At 43.5% G+C, this 27,024-nt stretch overlaps 1 protein-coding gene across 1 annotated transcript in view; it reads left to right on the top strand.

Annotated features, from left to right (window-relative positions):
• Positions 1–27,024, top strand: part of LOC147692409 (olfactomedin-4-like) — a 182,507-nt gene that overhangs the window by 26,288 nt on the left and 129,195 nt on the right. The window contains exon 2 of the mRNA XM_086939526.1: positions 4,152–4,304. Within this exon, the coding sequence (XP_086795652.1) occupies positions 4,152–4,304 (153 nt within the window). The remainder of the gene's footprint in view (positions 1–4,151; positions 4,305–27,024) is intronic.

Here is a 27,024-nt window from a genome sequence, read left to right on the forward strand (position 1 = left end):
CAAAATGGGTTACCCCCTGTGGGCCATACTCGTCTTCAATACCTTGCATACAATTCAAATGACAAATATGAATATTAAAATCGCCAAGAATTAAAAGATAGTAGGGCGTGTCATCATTGGCATCATAATTATCCAGAAAAATAGACAGTGCTCTTAAATGCTCCAAATCGTCTATTCTTGTAAAAGAATTATAAAAATGTACCACCAACATGGCTGGAAGATTGTCACCTACGAGTTTGACAGCTAAGATGTTTGGGGAGCTTGTCACTATCAACTCAGACCTATACAATAGTTTAAGGCTAAACAATAACAAAAGACCCCCCTAGGTCTCCCCATTACAGATGGTTCAGCATTTTTTCTAAATGAACAATACCCGTCCAGATAGTAGGAATCATTTGCGTCCCAGGTTTCATGCAGAGCAATAATGTGCTGCATTGACAGAAAAGCCTCCCAGTTTGTATCCCCTCTTTTCGATCGTAATCCAGCAATATTCCATGAAAGAATCTATACTTTATTTTCGGATAAAATCTCCCCGTTTGTTTTACTTCCAATTCAGTTGTGTTCACAGGATTTCACAGTACAATCTGGTGTGAAACCACTACTTCAAGGTCAGGCATTGAGATTGGGGATTCCTTTTCTGCCAATAATCAGATTATTGGTTGCTTCACAGTAGGTACATCCATGACTTGCTGTCAACCTTGTTTGTCTAAATTGGACAAAGCCTCAAATCTATTTGAAACCGCAATAAGCGGAGTAAACTCCCCTTGTGACCTCACAAAGGGCCTAAAAAGTAGCCCAGTGGGAGAGCCACGATACAAGTGGCAGTTGAAAAATAATCTTGTGCTTCAAGGATTGTTTGGGCAATTATAGGTCTTCTAAAATTAACAATAACACATTCCCCCCCTATCTTTTTTCGTGATTTACCAAGCCATGCCACTCTACGCACCATCAAAATGTTGTTCGCTAGAAAAGGCCTAAGGCCTTTATGTCTCATCAACCAGTCCACTATTTTATTTTTTAACTGAGACCAGGATTCAGTTTGATCTGATCTCAGTGAAGGGATACCAGCCAGGAATACTACAAGAGGGCCTGCAGCTGGTGATAAATCAATAATATCTTGGGTAGGTTTCATCAAAGTGTTATTAGTTAGTCTGTTCTGGCCACTGTCTTGACCAGCTAGGGGGACGTTCAAAGACTCACACAGGTCATTCAAGCTTTGCAAATGTGAGACACCTATAGAGTGTGGGAAAGTTTGCTGGGCTGTCCCCTGCTGAATATTACCAGATGACGGTGTCTGTCCACCTGAGTACAAACTCCCATCCACCGTTGGTAGATTTGGGATAGGATTTCTACCGTTCAGGTTATCGGCAGCCATTAGGGTCAATGGCTTGCCCAAAGTACCCCCTGGTCCTATGCTACCTAAATGAATAATCTATTCACTGCCTTCCCCTGGGGCATTCAATAGATTAGTACTATCCTTTGCTTCAAGGGCTTTTGTCAAACAGGCAACCTTATCTTCAATGTCCCATACCTTAGTCCAGAATGGAGCGAGGATGGTTAATATTAATGATTCCATGCGCTCCCAAAAAGCCTGGCTAACCCCTATGTCACATTCCTCGGTCACATCAGAATTTACAGCTTGCGCATCCCCAGGATCAGGAGTTCGGGGTGATTTTCCCTTCTGTTGGTTACTTTTCCCTTTAGCCTTGTTCTGAGACCGTGTTGCTAGGCCACCCCTTGTTCGCTTAGCCAACGGTTCCCCCAAACTATCTACTGCCCGATGCACTCCCTTGCCGTCCTCCTAGGCCTAGTTGATCGAGTATCACAGGTTTTCCCTTTATCCATAGGAGAATGGGGTTTAGCATTAAATCAAAATGTACTTTATTTGGTTTATCACAACCTTAAAAGTGTACATGTAATAAAATAAACATCAGTATAAAACAAGGTAAAAATATGTTCCTTAAAATTTACGAATAAAAAAGAACGCCCAGGTTTTAATCTGTCTCGCTGTTCAAGAGTAAAGTCTCTACCAGAGTCATGAATTTTACTCCGCAGCATATAAGGATGTTTGATGATGCGCCCAACCAGTTTGTGACAGCCTGCCTGCAGGTGCCAATTCTTAAGACGTTTAAAATTGATTTCAACAAATGTCTTCTTTTGTTTTTTACTGTATCGCACGTGCACATTAAGTGGTGCAAGCTTTCTGTATGATACCCACACAGGCGGCATGTCTTTTCTTGCTGATTGCTTTTCCAAGTAGGTTAGATCTTTGGAGCAATGATCACCCATTCTATATGACATAAATTTTAGCATTAGATGAGGGGCAGTCCAGTTTGTGCAGACTCTCGGTTATGCCCACTTCTTGAGGCCAGGGTCTGACTCTGTACTTTCCCCACCATGTCCCCCTGTGACTGTTCTATGGGGTCTATATTTAAGAGGCTTGTGGGTTGTACCGCTACCACAGGTGATTTGGCCAATCGGATGTATCCCATTGAAGATCTTTTTTGCTCTGCGTAAACTCCTAACGAGAGCCTTTTCTCAGTTAGCATTATCTCATGCTGAAGCATGGATCCTGCCCTAATCAAAAGGGCATCCAGAGTGCCTACCACACTTCCCCCTACCTTTTGACCCACTCCATTATGTTTGGTAGCCATAGTCCCCGCTTACTATTGCACTCTTAATGGATTTTTATGTAACAACCTTAGTAAATTCAATAAGTGCTTGAAAGTCAACAATTCAGACAATAAACAATTAAGCCGGCTATAACTGACAAAATAATTGCATTCACCAGGTAATTGTACTATTTCCGGTAGTCCCTCCAAAGGTGGGCTCCTCACACATAGAAAAATACACAAAGGCTCTTTGGGCCAAAGTCATAGAGGGTAATTCTGCTTGCTTAGGTCCAAGGTTGGAGGTTAGGGGGGTGGCCCAGCCCAGCCTCCTCCGGGCTATGACGCGCACGGACGGGCCCGCCCTTGACCCGCGCCCGTCCCTCGCTGCGGGAGGCGCTACTTTCTTTTAAGCGCCTCCGGGCGCTTCCAGATGATGGCGCGGAGTACGTGGCGCTGGGGCACCTGGGAAGTGTAGTGCGGAATCGCACTCCCCGGTCCTTGCTCCTCAGTCCTCGGTGCTCTGCCTCGCTAGTCCGCCAAGGGCTGCCTGCCCCACAGTAAATACAAAATGAGTTTTTCCCCTGTTAAGTCATGGTGCGTTCTGGAGAGGCCATAATTCACGCCTGTCTTGCTTGCTTCGTTTTCTTTGTTAGGATCTTAGGGAGAGGAATTTCCTGTTTCTATTGCTATGATGTCCTTGGGAAAACATGGACTTTGGGACAATTCAGAAATGTGTTAATGAGTAAATGAAGTAGTAATATGTGAGTTCTATGTGAGACCAAGAGGGTTATAATGTCAGTACATGTTAGAGTTCTTGGTGTTGCTGACGTAACAATCAGAGGGAATCGCCACAAGGAGTACTGTGTATGATACTACTGTCTGAGGTTCATGAATTTCAGAAGAAGAAAGGGTAGGAATTGCTGTGTTGCTTAATTATTGAGCCACAGTCACTAATTAATGATTCTGTTGGACAGCGTGGGTGGTAGAAAACAATCATCTTAAGAAAAAGAGGATTATGAGAAGGATATGTTCCATGAAGCGGAAGGTCGGCAAATAACTTTAACATATTTGCTGCTGAAATTCACTTTATTTCCTACAGTTTACCTTTCCCATGTATGTTTCTCCCTCTCTCTCCATATCTACAGAGTGTACATTTTGTTCCTACTTTTCTACTGCCAAGTATGATCATTTTGCTTACAGGGGGTTTCTTTGCTCATGTGGCTTGCATTTTGTGACCTCTATACACGAATAAACATGTAGCATTAAGAGTTTCCTTTTCAGACAAGTTGATGGAGTTACATTTTACATTCATCTCTTGGAGAAGTAGTAGGGAGAGTCAACCCTTTACTAACACATTGATGGCTATCCTCGAGAGTACGTGGGTTAAAACTAGTGTTGAGAGTCCTTTACATTTTTGAAAATGTTTCTTTTCTTTTCTTACTTGTAAGTTTTTGTATATTTAGAAACCTCTGCGACTTCAAAGGCAACACCGTAGTATGTCTAATTTTACATCAATAGCTTATCATTGTATTGATACAGGATGTACAGAATGTAACTGGATCCGTGGATGAGAATGGAGTTTGCCTCTGCACTGTGATCCTGCCGGACAACACCTTCCCAGTACACAGAGTAGAATATCTGGAAGTTCTTTCTTATAATCTAACCATTAGCGTCCAGCAGGAAATCACCAAGGTGAGACATCACATTCAGTAAAATAATCAATTCAGTAATCAATGAACGAGGCTGATTGAGCTTGACCAGAATGCATTTATTGCTGTTCTCATATTATGTCATGTAATATTGTATTTCATTTCTACAGTGCTTTTTCAGTCAGAAGTGTCTTAGAAAAATAGATAAAGAGAACAAAGATAACCTGCCTTGAAGCAGACTTCTAAACATTGAACAGGGAAGAAAACTGTTTTAGTTTACTATATTTGAGACGTTAGACTTTCTTTTTGAGTATTTTTTCGAGCAAAGTCCACAACTGAGCTTCTTGTACTCTAAAAGCATAGCCCCTTCTTATGTGCCAGCAGAATTTTAGAACTGTAATCAACAGTTTGAAGGATTATTGCAATGAGTGGTGAGGCAGGATATAAAGAAAAATGTTCCACAACTAACAATATCTGTCATGAAAAAGGACTACTAAACAACACAATGTGCATGATACTATAATGCTAAGCCTCCTGTGCCAAATGAACATACTTCAGTTGGTATAGGCTCTGTGGTGACACTTTCTGGACATAATTGAAGTCTTTACTTTAGCTGTGAGCAGTGTGGATTGACTGTAGGGCCTGTGTCCTATCCTCCATGGGCAGCCACTCCCCACTGTATACAGCCTTTGACCATATGCAGTAGGTTTGGCAGCAGGGCCTGGCGAATGTATGGCGATACTATGCGATCATGTTGATCGTGGTATCTTACAATGCGGGTTTTACATCGTAACTCGTTTGAACGACTTGCGCTGCACCAAAAAAACCTGCAACTAATGCATCCTTACATGGGCAGAGCTTCCAATATGAAATACTCAAGTGGAGCATTCCCTACGGGGAATTTCTGCGATTAAAAAGAAACTGTTCAAATGAGCAAGAATTTCAGAAACACAGCAAAAAAGCCACAGACAGATTCCTCAAAAGAAAGTATCCGACCAAAGTTGTGGAAAAATGCCTCAACAGAGTAAATAATCAAGACCAAAAATAAATTCTGCATAACAAAAAGGATGACACAACTGAAGATAAAACAATCAGATTAATCACCACATTTAATGCAGAACACCAACAACTTACAAAAATAATCAGGAAACATTGGGGAATCTTAAAATCGGACCAAACCTTGGCAAAATTGATTGGAAACCATCCTAATATCACTTACAGAAGAGACAAAAACATAGGCGACCGGTGTGAGAAGTTGGCCTGGTATATGATGCTCACTACTTCTAGTGATCACCTTGTACCATGCCAAGCAACCCTTATGATGATTGGTTGTAAGTCAACCTTATAGACCAACTATCCTAGTGGTAGCGTGGAAAAAGCAGTCTTAGGCTAAACTCTGAAAGGCATGTGAAGCAAGCTGTTTTACCATACACAATCCCCTTGAATACCAAATGAAAGGACACCACACAGATATATATTGAAAATATATATATATTTATTAACTACAAATATCCCCTATACTCTTTATGAGCACAGAAGCACAAGCGTTAAAACAAAACACAGTTTAAATACCCAAATGTTGCACAATATGGATGAGCCCTAGGGGCCACCTAAACCATATACTGAGAAAGTGGTATAAGAGATACCAATCGAAAAGGAAATAGGCCTAGGGCCTTGGGAATCGCTGGAGCTGATCGGGATCAGCAGTGACTAAGTCGGGAAAGGCCCGCGGGACTCGGGTGCAGTGTCTAAAGTGCACGCATTCACCAATGTTAAGTCTATGGTGCGTAAAAGTTGCAAAGTTAGTGTTTTAGGAACCTTCCGAGTGACCTAGAGATGAAACTTTAGACACAGACACTAGAGGTGTGTACTGATGTAGGAACACCGGCGTTGCTGAGTTACCTCATCCACAGAAAGCGGGTGCACCGGTGCGAAGTAGTGTCGGGTTTCGTCACGCAGGTCAATGGTGCTTGGAGCTGAAAATGCTGCTGAAGATGCTGCAGCGGCTCGATGAGAAGAGTTCCGGTGGATCCAAGGGTGGATCTGAAGTGGTGAAGACCTGAAAGCAATTTTCAAAGTCACTAGCCAGTGACTACCGTGGAACCAGATTGGAACCAGGCGATGTTGGGTGCAAACAGGCGTTGAGGTGTAGCTTCTCTCAGCAGCCACGTAAACACGAAGAGATCGAGGACGTCCAGGAGTCGATCACGAGCTGTCCCACGAATGCTCTAGCTGATGGCGGTATCGGCAACTTGATCGGAGCAAACAGGCCTTGGCAAATGCAAGTCACACAGGAAGTGAAAAAGGCTTATCACTCGGATCAGCAAGGTCAGAGCGGGTGCTCCTTTTTACAGGAGTGAGGGCAAGTCTGGAGCAACCAGACCCGCAATGTAGATTGTAGGTTTTGTTGCCAAGATGTCCGCTGACCACGTGGCAAGTGGCCGGGATGGCACGTCAAGTGGCATGATGCAAAAGGGCCCCACGCAGATCGTGGAGATGCTGGGGGGCTGATCTTCGGTGCAAGGGCTGCTCAGTTGTGGGGCTTCTCAAACCCCAAAGCACAGCATCGAGGGTGCCTCGGGTGCTGCGCAGTCAGCGCCTCGGGGGTCTTTCAAGAGGTCCGGTCCCACGTCTCGGTGCCTCCAAGGGTCCCTTCTTTGCAGGGACTGTGGATAGGGCTGTGAGAAGTCTGGGAGTCTGGGTCTTGTCAGGCTCTGGGCTCGGGCTCCGGCGGGAGGCGGCAGCAAAGCAGACGTCGAGTTGCTGGATGGTGCCTGTGTTCACAGGGTGGCCACTCCTAGGCCACAAGGGAGATGCTCTTCAGTCTTCAGTGCAGCAGAATGTCGAAGTCCAGTCGTCTTCTTAGTTTCAAGTTGATTCAGGATGATCTGAGGTGCTATGGCACTGCTCCCACTCTTATTCCCAATCTGAGGGGTGGATCACCTGCTAGGTCCCTCCTCTGGGTGGGACAAGGAAGGGGGGCGGTTACACCCCCTTTCCTTTGTCCAGCTCCTCACCAGGCCTGGGTCTGGAAAGTCCCAGGACCGGTTTGGACTGGCTTATGCACGAGGACACCTTGTGTGCCCCGGGCATGTCTGATTCTATTCAGCCCTGTCCTACCCAATACACAAAATCCTGTCTGGGGTGGTGCTCGCACCTCCCAAGGCAGGAAACCCTTTGTCCAAGCCTCCCTCGCTGGAAGTACTCCCAGCAGCAGGAGGTCAGACTTGTGTCTGTGGTGGCAGCATCCATTTTGTGATGCTGAGGCTCTGGTTAACTTTAACCGGGGTTAAGGCTATGTACATGTTGTGTCCCTCTAGAAGGGTGGAATGCTACCCCCGTCGACAGAACTGTCGAGGGGATAGTATTCCAAATCATATGACACCTTACTCGATATGTGTTGATAAAGCCAAACCAAAGTTAGCATATAACCACAAGGATTATAATGCACTTAAGAGTAGATGGTATGGCAATATCCCGGAACAGCTAAGGGAGTTGTTCCCGACAGCTGCAGACAGGCTCAGCTCATGCTAGAGCATTATCTCACATGAAACCACGCACTCTGCCCCCAGGATTGCAGGGGCCTTCCATAGGAATGGCTTATAGGTTAACATGTGTCCAGTTAAGGTTAGATATAGGGATACTATATCTAAGCAAGAGGTGATTACACCAACTTACCCCAGCTGAGTGTTCAGCCAGTTGTGTCAAATATTGAGGCCAGGCCAGGGGTGGCACAATACATGCTGCAGCCCCTGGTAGGCCTTGGATGCGCCTATGGTACACTGTTACAGGGGCCTATAAGGTGAACCAGTATTTAATTCGCAATGCACCTAGAGTGCTTTGGCATTAATTTAGAGAGAGAACAGCAGGCTGTGGGTCTGAGTAGCAGGCCCACAGCCACATTAAGTCATAAACCAGTGAAGCAAAAAGCAAAAATTTGGGGTGACCATAGGATAGCAGACCCTACTCTCCTACAACTGGTTAGTGCACAGCCACTTCAGAGATCCACCTAAAACCACCTGGTTGCAAAGAGAAGGGTTTTGGCCATGCAGGCAGTGCAAAGTTTGCAAATTTGCAACTCCGACAAGGGAAATTGAGATACAGAAAGGCAAGAAATAGAAGATTCGCCAACATCTCACATGCAAAAGCACACATGTAGTGTACATGGTCACATGCCCCTGCGAAAAAAGATATATCAGCAGCACCATATTTGAGGTGAAAAAAAGAATTCTGGAGCACACACGAGCTACCACTCACCGAGATTGAACAAACGCCATTGCCAAACACATGGATAAACATCACGATAACAATTGGGAAACATTACGATATTGTGCTTTTGAACAAATACAGGAATCTGAAAGAGGAGGAAATCGGACCAAGACTCTCAGGCAGAAGGAATCAAAATACATTATCTTGTTCAGGACTTTAGACCCGAGAGGCCTAAACCAGAATGAAGAATTATACGTACACCTGTAAAAAATGGAAACATCAAGAATGAAATAGCAATCAGATGGGAGACGATCTCTTAAAACACAAATGTTTACACTCACTAGAGAGTAAAAATATTCACCATCTCAGACAGGACAGCAAAAATAAGACCATTTGATCCTAACAAATTAAAGCAACAAGTGATATAAACGGCGAAGGAAAAAGATACATCTCACTAGAGAGACTACAAAATAACGAACAATCATTAAGAAACAACAATAATAAAACTATTACTATCCGTGACATTGCAAAAAATCTCCTTTTAAGTTGTTTGCAAACACATGGAGCACCTTTTCATTTTTATTTTCTTCTTTGAAATGGTTAGAAAATGTGGAAAACGACATTAACCAGAATACACTAGTATGTATATTATTTTATCACTATGCACAAACATGTTAAGGCTCAACATCCCGTGATCAAGCCTTTTGTTTAAGGTGAAACGCGTTGGGCTTTGATGAAAAGCTTGGTGAAATAAAGCCGCTGTAACTTTTGAAAACCAACATCTGAGTGAGTGCGTTTTCATTTCCAACTACAAGTTGGACTTTATGAAATAATTATCGGCTGGTCCTGCCGATTGGGAACCGCACCGCGCTAAACTGTGAGCGCCAGCGTCACCGTGGACCAAACTTGTTTGGATATATATATATATGTATATATATATATATATATATTCAGGCTCACAACGCGTAGTCAGCACGGCTACGCAAATGCACTCTCCTCGACAGAGAAAAGATCACTCCCAATCCTTCTTGTGCATTTTCAAAGTTTCTTTAATCCATCATGTGCAGCATCGTGAATATAAACAACGAAAACAATCCCAAAGCGTTTCGGCGACCCTTCGCCTTGGACCCGTGACCAAGGCGAAGGGTCGCCGAAACGCGTTGGGGTTGTTTTCGTTGTTTATATTCACGATGCTGCACATGATGGATTAAAGAAACTTTGAAAATGCACAAGAAGGATTGGGAGTGATCTTTTCTCTGTCGGGGAGAGTGCATTTGCGTAGCCGTGCTGACTACGCGCTGTGAGCCTGAATCTGTTTACAGGGTAACCTTTGCCCCTGGATTGCACCGCTGTTCTGGTGTCCCGGCAAACGCGAAGGAAGTGGAACTGCATATATATATATATATGTATATATATATATATATATATATATATATATATATATATATATATATTTTTTTTTTTTCGTTTTCCACAAAAACACAGCGGCCGCTGTGTATATGCACTCCCATCCAGCGTTATTAGAAATCCACAGAAACAGTGCGTGTGCTTCAATTTGATTTATTTATCCATAACGTTCCAGCATGTAATCACGGCAATAACGGAACAAAAACCCAACGCGTTTCGGCGAGTAAACCTCTCGCCTTGCTCACGGGTAACTTGTTTGTGAAAAACAACCATTTAAATAAAGTTAAAGTTTTACAAAAAATGTGCTCATGTGGTCAGTGGTTTGGTAATGAACATAAACAATGGACACAGGTAGCGGTCACTTTGGCAGACATCTTAACCTGGTACTGGTAACAATTTACTCAGTGTCTAACATATTCCGATCGGAATGTTATATATCTCTATTTGACAATACATTGTTACAATAGAGATGAGTACCTTCATGCTTGGTGTGTACAAAAACAATAATATGCCCAGTGGCTGAATTAAGACAAAAAAGGGGGAGGACCGCCAGCATATCCCCTTGAATAGATTACTGCATACCCTCTAAGTGCAGTCACTGCAAAGTAGAAAGTAAAGACTATCGACAGGCTGAAGCTTAATACGTGATCCCAGTGGACCTGAAAATGATCTTGTCTTTTGATGTATTGATTACATACAATAAATTGTTGAAATAAAGTGGCTATTCGGGTGCAGTGCCAAGTGGCCAAATAATGCCTCAACTGGTCAATTCACACATAAGTAAATCAAAAAATTCATTCAAAAAAATATAAGCAAAGAAAATTGCTGATGGGTAAGTGTGAACCTTGCTACGCTCATCTTAGTGTTCCCATCACTTCATCCCCAGTGGGAAATTCAACACCTATTCAGTTCAGGTGACAAGTCCTCTTGATCCTGTATGATAGCGGGAAAAAGAACAGATATACAGCCTGTCAGCTTATACGAAATGTCAGGTTATGCATAATTAAGTTCAGATTATGTTCAAAATTTCTTATAAAATACTAGTGCTGTAGTGATATCGAGGTGATAGACAGTTAAAATAATGTTGTTTGGCAGGATTCTAGGGACACATATTGAAAATTATAACGTTATTTACACTCTACAGTCTTTCTGAAAGAAACTTGAGAACCAAGGCCTGGGGGACCCCAAGCAGGAAACCACAGCATAAATATCAATCTAATTGATTACTCTCCCAAATGCCAGACCATCTCTTCCTCCGAATTCAGACCCCCCGGGATCAGGCTATCTAGGTCAATAATGTACCTGTTATCCAGCTGTCGTAGCTTACGAATCTTGTCCCCCCCTCTTTTCATTTGTGGTAATTTATCCACCACAAAGAATTTTAGAAGGTTTCGATTACCTCCATGTAATTCCTCGAAGTGTCGGGCAACCGGGGAATTCTGTTCTTTGTTTTGGATTGCCCTCATGTGTTGCAAGATCCGGGTCTTTGCGGGAAACATGGTACTGCCTACATACTTTTTCGGGCAGGGGCACGTGAGGACATAGACGCAATATTCTGACATGCAAGTTAGATGTTTCTCAATCATTCTTTCTTTGTCCTCTACAGGGAAATACACTTTCTTCACATTTGTACTATACTTGCAGGCTTTGCATTTCATGCAAGTATAGAAACACTGGATCTTGGAGGTATTAGATTTCATCATACTCACCTCATTACAGCTCACCTTGCTTCTAAGTGTATCTGCTCTACGGTAGGTGCTACTGGGTCTCTCTTTGAGGATATCATTGAGGGTAGGTTCAGTCATAAGGACTTTCCAATGTTTTTGCAAACTTTTTTGTACCCTCCATGACTTGGAGTGAAACGTGGAAATGAACCTGATTGTTTCATTTTCCCCGTTCTCCTTACCCTGTTCTGGTGTCAAGAGGGATAAATGACTGATTTTTTTGGGGACGTTACTGTCCTGTGTTCGACCGGCAGCAGAATGCTAGTCTGCGGGTAGGCGACACGGGCCTCCAGTGTATATGATTTATTTACAAGATAAACAGTGCGTGCACAATACGAACATTTGCAAATTACCAGCATTACAAAGGTATTTTACCAATTTAAGTGGCACGGCAATATGGATGATGACATAGAGTCCCGCAGGAGACTCAGGGCTCAGAAAATGTTTGTAGTAACAACCCCTGGACAATCCAACAAAGAACCCCAGTCTGCAACATTAAGCTTACAGAACAAATATAACAAACTGGAAAAGCTAATCCGTAAAGAGGTCTCCAAATGGTGGGAGGCAATAACCTTGGAAAAGTACCAAGAAGAAAAGAGAATCCCAAGGGGTCTACGGATTTTGATAGCACCCTCCTATGAGGAACCAGATATGGAGCTTGCGGAAGAGTGGGCAGAGAATCTCATGGATTGCTCCAATAGGATGTTATCTATCCTAATAAAACATGCATGGAAGGATAGACTTGTATTACTAAAGAAAATAGCAGAACTAAAGGAGGAGATCTCCAAGGAGGAAACAACAGACATCTTTACTAAGAAAATGGAGGAAATCAATAAAAGAATCAGCAAACATGAAGACGAAATAATAGCTAAAAAGGAACGCAAATTCCTAAGGGATCAAATTGACTACAGCTCCGGGAGAGTATTCACATTCAGCAAGAAATATGATCATATGGTACGCAAAGGAATACAAGCCAACATTGACAAAACCCAGATGGAAGCTGAATCCGGAGAGGAAGTAGTAGAGAGCGACGTGTCTGTGGAGGAACAGGCATCAGGATTCACTGAAAATATGACAAAAGATCCGACCAAGTCGTCACATTTTTGGGAGGAGTTCAAACGCATGAATCAAACCCAACAACAACAGAATTGGTAAATAGACCGGGGCCGAGGAAGGGGCCGAGGATTCAGAGGAAAAGGCAAAGGCAGAGGAAATCAAGGAGAAAACGACAACAAGCCTAACCAAAAGTCAGGCGGGGCGGAAGCGGCAAGAGGAAATACAGCCCCCATGGGAGTGGAAACACGGGGCCAAAAAAGAAGAGGAAAATGAACCAACAGAATGTGATAAATTTATCATCACGCTCGCTATCCAAGAGTGAGCATGAGGTACTGCAATTTGGCCTTTCTTTTTGTCCTACATCTAATTTCTGCTACTCACAAGAACACATAGACCTTTTTAAATTCACTAGAAAATTAAGACTACACAAGTGGAATAAGCTTAAAGTAAAAAACACTGCCTCTATCCCACCCAGTACTAAACCAGCCAGTGAAAGTATAATTGAAGTAGAGGCATTGATTACTCTAAAGAGTTTAGAAATGGGTACACCCACCAGCGAATTGTCTGATGCCAAGTCTTTGGGTTTTAAAACGAACTTAAACTGCCCCAATTCTTTTAGACCGAAATCTACATTTAATCCCTCTCTGCCAACATGTGGTATTGACACTTTCGAATCCCTTATGATTGCTGACTTTAAACATTTGGCAAAACAAAAACATTGGTCAGGAGACAATCTGACCAAATGTGAGCGTATTGCCATAAAAGACTGCGTGATGATTCTTCTATTGTGATAAGACAATCCGATAAGGGGGGCAATGTGGTGGTTTGGGATGTTAAAGATTATGTTGCTGAAGGTATGCGTCAATTGAACTGTGCAGACTGCTATGAGGTTTCATCTTTGTAAAAGATTGAAGAAACTAACACCATATACTTTGCAATGTTGAAGGGTTGGAAAGATGAAGGGCTGATTGAATGGAATGAGTATTCATTTCTTCTGAACCGCAATCCTAAGATAGCAGTGTTATATCTGCTACCCAAACTGCACAAAGATACCAAACATCCTCCAGGGAGACCAATTGTTTCTTCAATTGGTTCCCTTTTGGAGAATACATCCAGGTATATCGACCACTTCCTACGCCCCTTTGTGGAAGAAACCCCATCTTACCTCAAAGACAGTAGAGATTTTACCACCAAGCTAAAAGACTTTGTCTGGAATGAGAACTACCTGTTCATTACATTAGACGTGTGTAGTCTATACACGTCTATAAAACATAGTAATGGTATTGAGGCCTGCCGTATGTTCCTTAAGAGAAGATCGATCTCTTATCTAGAACATACAAATATGATCATCACAATGATGGAGTTCTGTCTGGAACACAATTATTTTGTGTTCAATGACAAGTACTATCGTCAGTGCTAAGGGACGGCGATGGGAACTTGTTTTGCTCCCAGTTTCACTAATCTTTTTATGGCGAGCTGGGAGCAGCAAGTTGCCAGGACCAACCATCTGTATCGCAGCCATGTGAAACTATGGCTGCGATACATAGATGACCTATTTATCATCTGGGAAGGTCCAAACAACATCGCCAAGTCATTCATTGAGGAACTTAACAGAAATGATCTCAATCTGACCTTGGAGGGCAATATCAGCAAGTCTGGGGCAGTCTTTTTAGATCTTAATGTGGAGGTTGCTGCAGGGAAACTTGCGATGAAACTATTCCGCAAAAAGACCGCAGGAAATACTTTACTCCACGCAGAAAGCAGCCACCCAAGGGCCCTGATTGAGAGCATACCGTATGGAGAATTCCTCCGGGCCCGGAGGAATTGCAGCAGGGACTCTGACTTTGAAATAGAAGGAGAGTGTATGAAAAAACGATTCATGGAAAGAGGCTACAAACAAGACATCATAGAGTGTTCTTATGAGAAGGCCAAAATAATCAGTCATTTATCCCTCTTGACACCAGAACAGGGTAAGGAGAACGGGGAAAATGAAACAATCAGGTTCATTTCCACGTTTCACTCCAAGTCATGGAGGGTACAAAAAAGTTCGCAAAAACATTGGAAAGTCCTTATGACTGAACCTACCCTCAATGATATCCTCAAAGAGAGACCCAGTAGCACCTACCGTGGAGCAGATACACTTAGAAGCAAGGTGAGCTGTAATGAGGTGAGTATGATGAAATCTAATACCTCCAAGATCCAGGGTTTCTATACTTGCATGAAATGCAAAGCCTGCAAGTATAGTACAAATGTGAAGAAAGTGTATTTCCCTGTAGAGGACAAAGAAAGAATGATTGAGAAACATCTAACTTGCATGTCAGAATATTGCGTCTATGTCCTCACGTGCCCCTGCCCGAAAAAATATGTAGGCAGTACCATGTTTCCAGCAAAGACCCGGATCTTGCAACACATGAGGGCAATCCAAAACAAAGAACAGAATTCCCCGGTTGCCCGACACTTCGAGGAATTACATGGAGGTAATCGAAACCTTCTAAAATTCTTTGTGGTGGATAAATGACCACAAATGAAAAGAGGGGGGGGACAAGATTCGTAAGCTACGACAGCTGGAGAACAGGTACATTATTGACCTAGATAGCCTGATCCCGGGGGGTCTGAATTCGGAGGAAGAGATGGTCTGGCATTTGGGAGAGTAATCAATTAGATTGATATTTATGCTGTGGTTTCCTGCTTGGGGTCCCCCAGGCCTTGGTTCTCAAGTTTCTTTCAGAAAGACTGTAGAGTGTAAATAACGTTATAATTTTCAATATGTGTCCCTAGAATCCTGCCAAACAACATTATTTTAACTGTCTATCACCTCGATATCACTACAGCACTAGTATTTTATAAGAAATTTTGAACATAATCTGAACTTAATTATGCATAACCTGACATTTCGTATAAGCTGACAGGCTGTATATCTGTTCTTTTTCCCGCTATCATACAGGATCAAGAGGACTTGTCACCTGAACTGAATAGGTGTTGAATTTCCCACTGGGGATGAAGTGATGGGAACACTAAGATGAGCGTAGCAAGGTTCACACTTACCCATCAGCAATTTTCTTTGCTTATATTTTTTTGAATGAATTTTTTGATTTACTTATGTGTGAATTGACCAGTTGAGGCATTATTTGGCCACTTGGCACTGCACCCGAATAGCCACTTTATTTCAACAATTTATTGTATGTAATCAATACATCAAAAGACAAGATCATTTTCAGGTCCACTGGGATCACGTATTAAGCTTCAGCCTGTCGATAGTCTTTACTTTCTACTTTGCAGTGACTGCACTTAGAGGGTATGCAGTAATCTATTCAAGGGGATATGCTGGCGGTCCTCCCCCTTTTTTGTCTTAATTCAGCCACTGGGCATATTATTGTTTTTGTACACACCAAGCATGAAGGTACTCATCTCTATTGTAACAATGTATTGTCAAATTGAGATATATAACATTCCGATCGGAATATGTTAGACACTGAGTAAATTGTTACCAGTACCAGGTTAAGATGTCTGCCAAAGTGACCGCTACCTGTGTCCATTGTTTATGTTCATTACCAAACCACTGACCACATGAGCACATTTTTTGTAAAACTTTAACTTTATTTAAATGGTTGTTTTTCACAAACAAGTTACCCGTGAGCAAGGCGAGAGGTTTACTCGCCGAAACGCGTTGGGTTTTTGTTCCGTTATTGCCGTGATTACATGCTGGAACGTTATGGATAAATAAATTGAAGCACACGCACTGTTTCTGTGGATTTCTAATAACGCTGGATGGGAGTGCATATACACAGCGGCCGCAGTGTTTTTGTGGAAAACAATTGAGACAGGGCGACCTCCGCCCCTGGAATGCACCGCAGTTGGAAGGTCCCGGTGTAAATGGAGGAAGTGGGCTGTTCTATATATATATATATATATATATATATATGCGAATTAGCTCCCTGCCATTTCGCCATGCGCAGCCACAACAGCACACCACGCTAGCACAGAGGGAGACGGACCAACCAGGTACAGCAAGATGGATTCTTTATTCACAGGATAACAGCTACGCGTTTCGGGCTGACTTGCCCTTGATCACACTGTAATTGCACTGAGAACCAATTGCATTTTATATATATATATATCAGGCTGACATTTGATTCAAATAAACTGATTTTTACCTCACATATTACATCACTCATAACATGGTCAGTGACATCACTCATGACATCACTGATGACATCTCTAATGAAGTGATCAATGGGTGCTCAAAGCAACATATGAGAACTATTACACCAAATTGATGGCCTGGAAGGGTTTGGGCTTCATAAGCAAGGATGAATATTTATTTCTGAGGAACAATTCACCTACAGTCCCAGTTCTGTATTTCATACCTAGGCTACATAAAAACCCTACAAAACCACCAGGACGCCCCATTATTTCTGCCAACAACAGCCTAACTGAACATACGTCGCAATATATAGAACATTTACTGCAAGATTTTGTCCAGACACTCCCCTCATATTTAAAGGATACTGGCGATTTTCTAGCAAAGATACACAACTTTGAGTGGCGTAGTGACTATCTATTAATAACAATGGACATAACTGCTCTATATACAAGCATTAGCCACAAAGACGGTTTGAGGGCAGTTAAGTACTATCTGGGACAAAGACCCACTGTATAGGAAAATCACAACAAAATGATCAATGATATGATTGATTTTTGCCTCCATAACAACATCTTTTTATTCCAACATGTTTTATTTAAACAGTTACAGGGGTTGCTATGGGGGCCAGTTTCTCCCCTAGCTATGCCTGTCTCCACATGGGCTGGTGGGAGGAACTGGTCCTCCACAGGAAACATGTAAGCACCCTTAGACAAAATGTGAAATGTTGCTGGAGATATATTGATGATTTGTTTTTAATATGGCAGGGTTCAGAAACAGAAGCAATATCATTTATTGATGAATGAAACCAAAATTATATTAATTTGCAATTCACTGCAGATATCAGTGCAGACAGGGTTCTCTTTCTAGACGTTGAGGTGTACATTGAGAGGGGTAGGAGTGAAACTAAAATACACAGAAAACAAACCGTTGTGAATTCAGTCCTACATGCCACCAGCCTACATCCAAGACACCTCATTCAGAGTATCCCATACGGGGAAATGATTTGAGTAAAAAGAATCTGTAGCACTAATATCAAATTGCAAATAGCCCAACAAAATAGTCAACGCAGGTTTCTTAAACGGAGTTACACTGCAAAAGCATAGATGCTGCCATCTCCAAAACAATACAGCCAACAGGGACATTCTGTTACAACTAGAGACGCAAGAATGATTGTGGTGTACAGCAAACACAAAGAAATTGGCCTCTGGTTAAAAACGATCCGGTGCTGGGTCACACATTACCCACTAGACTGTCGATCTCTAACAGACGTGCCCCTAACATGAAAGACAGGTTATTTGTAAATAATCCAGTGGATTAACCAAAGGGAAACTGGCTAAGCCAAAGGAAAGGTTTTTACAGATGCAAACCCTGTAAAAACCTGTCAATATGGCATTAACATTACAACCTTCAAAACTGCATTTATGGGGAGTGAACAAAAGATCAATAATGCTCTGTTGTGTAAAACTAAATTTGTGGTGTATATCCTCGAGGGCCCCTGTGAGCTTCGCTTTGTGGGAAGTACCAAGCTGCAGGGGCATAAGAGGATTCTACAGCACATCAGAGCACTACAAAATCAAAATCCAGTGTACACAGTCGCCCGACATTTCAAAGAATTCCATCAAGCAGACCCTAAACATCTGAAATATTACGTCATTGATTGTGTACCTTTTAACAGAGGAGGGGGCAATAGAGAGAAAGCTTTACGCAAATTGGAAACCAGATATATTTTGGAACTGGATTCCAAGAGCCCCAATGGTCTTAACGTATCTGAAGACCTGTACACATGCTTGTAAGATAACATCAATAATGAATTTTTTAGTCTGCTTTTTATTTATTTGTTATATCTGGGCTTCTTGATATCTAATTCTAAGTTCGAAATGTTGCAAGCAAAATAGTATTGAGCACTATAAATGATGGGGCTACGGATTTCCGATAATTAAGCATATTCTTTACCTCGCGGTCGAAGAAAGTCCATATCAAGATAAAGGCTTTTATCGTGTTTTAAATACCCTTTATAGTTTTTTTTCACTTTAATTCACAACACTATCGACAAAGGCTTTTGCCGATAAAAGAAGTGTTACTGCACTAGCACTCAGTGTTAACCAGGTAAGGACAATATATACAGCTACACACCAACATTCAATATCAAGCGCATATACCAAGATTTAGCAATATAACACAATATACAATAGAGGAGATAGATCAGTATTTATATTTATTTACATTTTATAGAATGATTTTTAGACTGCACTTTTATAATCAAAATTGGTGTCTAATAACTATTTGTGTATGTATTTATTTATTTATATATTTACTGAGTATAATTCTGCAAAATACAATCAATGATATGATAACAGTGTTTACTGTTAAATTGATGTATCGGCATTTAAACCCTGATTGCAGATTATTTACCCTCTCATATAGATTTTATTGTATTTTAAAATCTAATTTTTAACAGCATATATTATATTTTATTGCATCTGATTTGCACAGGCAAATTGACTGGGAGCCAACTTGGTGAAATGGATGTACTGGTATTTAAACCCTGATGGTTGATATTGCCTCCTTCCGCATAGATTTTAATTGATTTTAAAATCGATATTAATGTCAAATATTGAATGGATGTAAATGGCACTGAATTTGCACAGACAAATAGACTTAGGGTCTACAGTGATATTAAAAGCTGATGATATATCAAGACAGACTAAAGGGGTATTCATACCATGATTCAGTTTGTACTTTAATTGTCTGATCACAGTGCATACTGTATATATCTTGTATTCAATAGATACAGCCAGAATGGTTTCTAATACTTTTGTATTCAAACACGTATGCAATTACAAATTGCACTGTCACTTTAACACTGCTGAAAAAAATGTTGAAAAAAATGGTACAAAAACAGTGAGATGACTTGCTTACGTGTCATGTGATCAAACCCGTAATGGCCGACAGAGCTTGGAGGAAATAAACTATGTATGGTCCGTGGTCCGTGCTCCATTTTGTTGAAGAATCATAGCTGCTGTGCAGTGGAGTTTCCAGGATATATAAGTTACGCCTGTTAGAGACGAGATATATATTGGAATTAAACAGCAAAAACCCTGGAGGTTTAAATGCCAGTGAGGACATGTATACTTGCCTCTATAAACTCTGAACATAATCCTATCAACCATAAATATGATAATGGCAGAGCTCCCGATGGGAGAATTCATAGATAGATTCGGCAACCTGTAAAGAAATGTAGAATGGTTTTTATGAGCCACTTGCACTTGAAACAAATACACTAAATTACTACAGGACCCCAAGGAGGACGTTATAGGGAGGAATTATCAATTTGGGTATGATCATCTGTTTTACTTGGTTTTTTTATGACCCAATGGGGTTAGATGTTCATGACAGAGGGGAGTTATATTCAGTTTTTAAACGACATAACATATATATATAGGTTCTGATTTTTTATCATTATGCAAAAAACATGTTTGTATATATTGTAATTAGTTTGTACAGAAATGGTGTGTGTATATATATGAATTACTACTTTTGTATATATATGAAAATGTGGATAAACTTAAAAAACTATGAAATTATATGTAGAACCTCTAACAATATTCAATGGGCACTATGTCCTTTATTACATTGCTACTGTCGTTTTAAACATGCAGTACTTCCTCGCTGCCTATGAATGAAATGGTAACAGCTGCTCCCTTAAGATATTCTGGGCTATAAATGTCCTTGTTTATGTCTATGACACGTCATGTGATCAGGCCTCATTGGTGGAGGCGAAACGCGCCATGGCGGATTGCGGGCTGAAAACTTTGCACGAATAAAACACTGAGATAAGCACAGAAATGGTGGTTCTGCTCTTTAGTCATTCTGCATCTTTGAAAGGAAGCGGTTGTGAATGACGATTTCTCGAATATATATATATATATATATATATATATATATATATATATATATATATATATATATATATATATATATGTGTGTTCAACAAGTGTTCTGATGAAACGTGTAACGAGCAAGCAATAAACAGCTACTGAAACCAAACCTGGGATTCTGAGTGTGCATTTACTATGTGCAAATTGGATTTATTTAATTGCTGGTTTCCGGGCATAACCAGCGCTGTTGAACTTGAACAACACTAACAGGGGAAATTATAAGGTTGTAGTTATAACTTACATTTAGAATTTATGTACCTCCTTCAATTTACTATATGTCAAACACCTCCGTACACATTCTGCTCGCATCAATTGCCACACTACAATAACTACAACTTGCCATTTCTCCATACACTGGTTACACCTTGCATAAAATATAACTGATAGCATTGGAAATCATAGCACTTATAATAAGACTTATGGCATCTGAAATTACATACATTGGAGTGTCGTACAGTGGCATACAGCAGGCTAAATTGTCGCACAGTGTAGTCGAGTCGAGTGGCGTAATGTAGAGTGGACTAAAGTGTCAAATAGTGGAGTGGTGTCTTGTATTACAGTGCCATGGAGTGTAGATTAGTGTAATGGCATAACATACAGTTGAGTAAATTATTATAGAGTGGAGTGACGTGTCAAACAGTGAAGTGATATGCTGTGTTGTAGAGTGTATGAAACTGTGTAGAGTGGAGGGCAATGTCATGGCATAGAGTGGAGTGCAGTGTTGTACAGTAGAGTGAGGTAGAGTAAGCTACAGTGTGGTTGAGTGGCGTAGCATATAGCGGAGTGTGGTAGAGAGGACTGACGTTCAATGGAATAGCATACCGTTGAGAGCCATACAGTGGCGTACGCTCGAGTGGTATTGAGTGGGTTGTGATACAGCGGAATAGCACAGATTGGTGTGGCACACCGTGCTCTGCCATAGAATGGAATAGTATACAGTGGAGTAGCATATGGTCGAGTGATGTACACTGTAGTAGCATACATTGGAGAGGCGTCCAGTAAAGTAGGGTAGAGTGAAGTAGCATAGAGTGAAGTAGCATGGTTTAGAGTTGCATACTGTTGAATTTAATGGAGTAGTTCGGCGTGGAGGGTGTAGGAAGGTGGATACCTGACTATGGTTACCCCCAACTTTTTGCCTGGTGTTTTGCTGGTTTTTCGACTTAGTTGACCTGGGACCCTGCTATTCAGGGCCCCAGGCCTACTGCTCTCTCTCTAAAATGGATTCCATGTACCTTAGGTGCATTTACCAATTAGTACTGGGCCACCTTATCAGACCCTGTAACTCAGGGCATAGGTGTACCCAGGGCCTACCAGGGGCTGCAGCATGTATTATGCCACCCCTGGCTGGCCATCTAAATCTGACACAACTGGCTGCACGACAGCTGGGGCAAAGTGGTGTAATAACCCTTTGCTGTAGATATAGTATACCTATATCTAACCCTAAAATAGACACATGTAATCCTATCAGTCAGTCCTATGGCAGGCCTTAACAATCCTGAAGGCAGAGTGTTTGGAATTATGTGAGATGGTGCTCTGGCATGAGCTGAGCCCGTCTGCAGCTTGCGGAACCAAGTCCTAATAGCTGTTCTATGATAACGCATACCATATACTCTTAAGTGCATTATAATCCTCGCGGTTATTTGCTATCTTTGGTATCGCTTTATCAAAACATGTCGAGTAAGGTGTCATACCAATTGGAATACTAACCCCTCGCCAATTCTGGCGACGGGGTTAGCATTCCACCCTTCTAGAGGGACACGACATGTATGTAACTGTGAACCCCAGTTAAAGTTAGCTTGAGCCTCAGCATCACAAAATGGATGCTGCCACCACAGACACAAGTCTGACCCCCTGCAGCTGGGAGTCCTTCAAGCGAGGGTAGCTTGGACAAAGGGTTTCCTGTCGGGGGCGGTGCTAGCACCATCCCAGACAGGGTTTTGTGTATCCTAGGTAGGCAGGGCTGAATAGGAAGGTGACTGCAAGTGGCACTCCGGTGCTCACTGTGCATCTGCCAGTTTGAACCGGTTCCAGGGGCACACCAGCCCCTGAGCTGGGGAAAGTCCGGCATGGGAGAGGGGTGTAACCACCCCTCTTCCTGGTCCCACCCATGGACAGGACCTAGTCCCGTACCAGCCCCTTTCTTTAGTATAAAGGTGGGAGCAGGGACCCTTCCAGATTAGATCATCTTTGAATCCTGAAACTACTTTCTACGAAAGGAACTCAAGACTTCTTCTCAAGATTTCTCCCTTGTGGCTAAGGAGTAGTCACCCTGCATCTGCGGGCACCAACTAAGAACACTGCGGTTTGCTGCACGTCCTTCCTCCGGAATCCGACCGACCAGCACAACGAGACCCGGCTTCCCTGGCACCTCTGACCTCTACCTACATCATCAGCCTAGCTGAGATCCGTGGGTGTGACGAGACCTCGAGGGACCGGCCATCTTCAGAACTGCACGACGCTTATCCAGCACGACCGCCGAGGGATCCTCGAGTGAGTGCTTTGGGGTTTGAGAAGCCCTAACCCTGAGCAGCTCCAGCACCGAAGTCCAGCCCCCCCAGCATCCACGAGATCTGCGTGGGGCCCTTCTGCTCTTTGCTGCTCACCGCGTTGTCCGGCTGCTTGCCTGCTGGCTTGTGGCCCTCTTGACGACGCACCACGACGACAACACTGCTGGTCTGGTTGCTCCAGACTGGCCCTTGCTCCCCTCCAAAAGAGGAGCACCCCGGACCCTCCTGGTCCACTCTAGACGCCATTGTGAGTCCACAGCGTGGGCTTGCATTTGCCAAGACTTGTTGCCCCAATCCTGGGTCCAGCGACGTCGACAGCAGATACCATCGTGGGACAGCTCGCACCTCCATCCTGGTCACTGAGAACGCCTACTGGTCCGTGAGACTGCAGAGCCCAGCGTCGCCCACTCACCTGGTCGAGGTGACTTCGTCCGGTGCCATCCTGGTGCCCATCTAATCACTGGCTAGTGATTCAGAACTTGGTCCCCTCTGCTTACAGGTATCCTCCATCTTCGGTCCAGGCTTGGATCACTTCGAACTTCATCACTGGTCGCCTGCCAGCAGCTTCTTCTTTCAGGCTCCATGACTGCAACGAGGATTCCCGACGTCTTTTCAGACCTATGCAGCCGCAGCCCCTGGGCTAGGTAACCTGAGCATTTCGGTGCTCCAGCATAGCTTAAATATCTAAGTGTCCAGATCCTTTTTCGTTTCAGCTCTACCTAGTCGGATTCGTCCGATAACACTAACTTTACGAAATCTAGCATCCATAGACTTTGTCCCGCATCCCGCGTGAGAGTGCACACTCTGCACCCGATCTCCCTAGGCCGGTTGTATGACGCGATATCGCGGACATAGATATCACGCGCATTTACATCGCGGCTTTTAAATCGCAACGGCGATGACATCGGCAATTTAAACATCGCGCGTTGTTGCGCCGCTAATGCGGCCTTTAAATTGGATCGCTTGTTACATCGCCGACATTACATCGTGAGACATAACAACGCGATGTTTGTGCCCTACATCCCTTCGTCCCTGCTGCCCTTTACTCCTTCCTGCCGCTGTCCTAATTGACCTCCCCACCTGGCTGCCCATGAGCACCCCACCACTTCTCCTGCAGCATTGCAGTATTCCCCTCCCGACATGTGCCATGCTAATGCTTGAACATGTCTGCATTCTTGCGCTGCAGCTCCTCCTGCCTGCTTTTGTCCCTCATGTGTGTCGGTAGTGTTACAATGCCTGCACACTGGCGTTGCTGTCCTTTGGTCAGCCTGTAGCTTGTGGGACACCCTTCGGCTATTCTTTGTAGGCAAACCCACTGGTGACATTCTCCGCACACCCCACCCTCAACTTGAAGGGGCCTCCCCGTCACTATACCCATGCGTGCCCCAGGCTTCTCTGCTCTACTCTTACCCGCTGCTAAAATTAAGGGCCGCGTACCCTCTGCATGGAGATGGCGCACCCAACCCCTTCTGCTCTACCTACCCCCCCCCCCCCTCCCCCCTGCTGCACTGGCTACCCAATGCTGCTCCTCTGTCATAGAAAAAAGCTACGCTGACGCAGCCTGCCCCCTGGAATCTGTACACCGTGTCCTATACTCGGTGCACTGCACTACCCGGTGAAATGTGTACACTGTGAACTATGTGATTTCATCGCAATGCTCCCTGAGATCTGTGCAGTGTGAACTACGTTCGGTGCACTGCCCTGCCCCTGAAACCAGTACACTATGAACTACGCCTGCTTCACTCCAATATGCCCTGTAACCGGTACACTGGGAACTGAGTACGGAGCACTGCACTGCCCCCTGGAATCTGTACACACTGAGCTATGCTCACTCCCCTGTACTACCTGCTGTTACCTGTACACTGAGAACTATGTTCGCTTGTCTGCATTAGGACCTGTAACCTGTACACTGTGAACTGAGTATGGTGCACTGCACTGCCCCCTGGAAGCTGTTCAGGGAACTATGTTCGCTCCACTACACTAAGCCCTAACCTGTTCATTGTGAAGAGACCCCGGTGCACTGCACTGCCCCCTGGAATTTGTTCACCTAAAAGTTTTAACTATGTTCGCTCCACTGCACTGATCCCTGACCTGTAAACTGGTGAACTGGGTATGGCGAACTGCACTGCCCCCTGGAATCTGTACACAGTAACTGGGTATGGCGAACTGCACTGCCCCCTGGCATCTGTACACAGTAAACTATGTTCGCTCCACTGCACTGAGCCCTGACCTGTACACTGTGAAGAGAGGTCGGGGCACCGCACTGCGCCCTGGAATCTGTACATCTTGAACTGTGCACCATGCGCTCCTGACAAGGCTTGCTGTGCTCTTAGATCTGCACACTGCGCCCGTCCTGTGCTCAGTGATCCATGCACTGCTGTCAGTGCTCTCGGCTGCCATGTGCACTGTCGCCCGCCCTGTGCTCAGTGATCCATGCACTGCTGTCAGTGCTCTCGGCTGCCATGTGCACTTTTGCTGCATCGTGCAGTGGGGGTGACACTGGTGAACTGGGTATGGCGAACTGCACTGCCCCCTGGAATCTGTACACAGTAACTGGGTATGGCGAACTGCACTGCCCCCTGTAATCTGTATACAGTAACTGGGTATGGCGAACTGCACTGCCCCCTGTAATCTGTATACAGTAACTGGGTATGGCGAACTGCACTGCCCCCTGGAATCTGTACACAGTAAACTATGTTCGTGCACCATGCGCTCCTGACAAAGCTTGCTGTGCTCTTAGATCTGCACACTGCACCCGCGAGGCAGAAAGAGAGAGGCAGGGAGACAGCGCTAGAAGAGAGGACGGGGGAGAAAAGAGTGAAAAGCAATAAAAAGAAGCAAACAACGGGGTAGGGCAGAAAGGGAGGGGATAGGAGAGGGAGACAGGTCCAAGGCAAAAGTGAGACAGTTCAATGAAGAAATAACGAATGAGAGCAGAGCAGAGATGAAATAGATGAGGAATGAGGGGATGAAATTAAAAACATGAAAAAAGAAAGCCACTTTTGCCACTTTTACATCGCAGGATCGTTGTAGTGGCATGCAATGTTAATGTCATTGCGCCGTGCTCGCATGCGTAGTGAATGCATGCGATGCAAACAATTCTGCGATGTAAAAGTCGCGGTGCGATGGCACCGCGATGTGTTTACATCGATGTCATTGGTGTTTCCCCCCTAGGCCTCCTGCTAGTAATCTGAAGGTTCAGTAGTCAAGTCGTAGCGATCCTATAGTCATTGAGATTAGTTACTTACCTGCTAGTATTTCGCATTCCACTTTTGTAGTATATGGTTTTCCGTGCCCCTCGGGCATTTGCGTAAATTGTGCGACTTTCAGAAATTCTTTAAGAGCTTTGTATTGTGCTTAGCGCCCTGTCCTCATAAAGAGTCCAGGGCTGTTGTGTTCTAAATAAATATACTTTATTTTCATAACAACTTGTGTGGTGTCATTTCACTTGGTGTTCAAGGAGTATATGTGATGGTATAACAGCTGGCTTAACACGCCCTCTAGAGTTTAGCCTAAAGACTGCTCTTGTCCATGCTACTAGGATAGCTGGTCTACAGGTTGACTTACAACCAATCATCAATAAGGGTTGTTTGGACTGATACATAGTGATCACTAGAATAGTGAGCACTGCATATCAGGCCAACTTCTCACATTGGTGAGCAGCGGTTGGGATTTGAGCTTGCTGTTGTTTTACCACACGTATCCTAAGAATATCATTTGAAAGATCACATAAGTACCAAGGTACATATAACTTAGCTTAGAATACTCTGAATTCTAC

The sequence above is a fragment of the Lissotriton vulgaris genome, chromosome 9 (genome assembly GCF_964263255.1).
Source record: "Lissotriton vulgaris chromosome 9, aLisVul1.2, whole genome shotgun sequence".
Classification (NCBI taxonomy): domain Eukaryota; kingdom Metazoa; phylum Chordata; class Amphibia; order Caudata; family Salamandridae; genus Lissotriton; species Lissotriton vulgaris.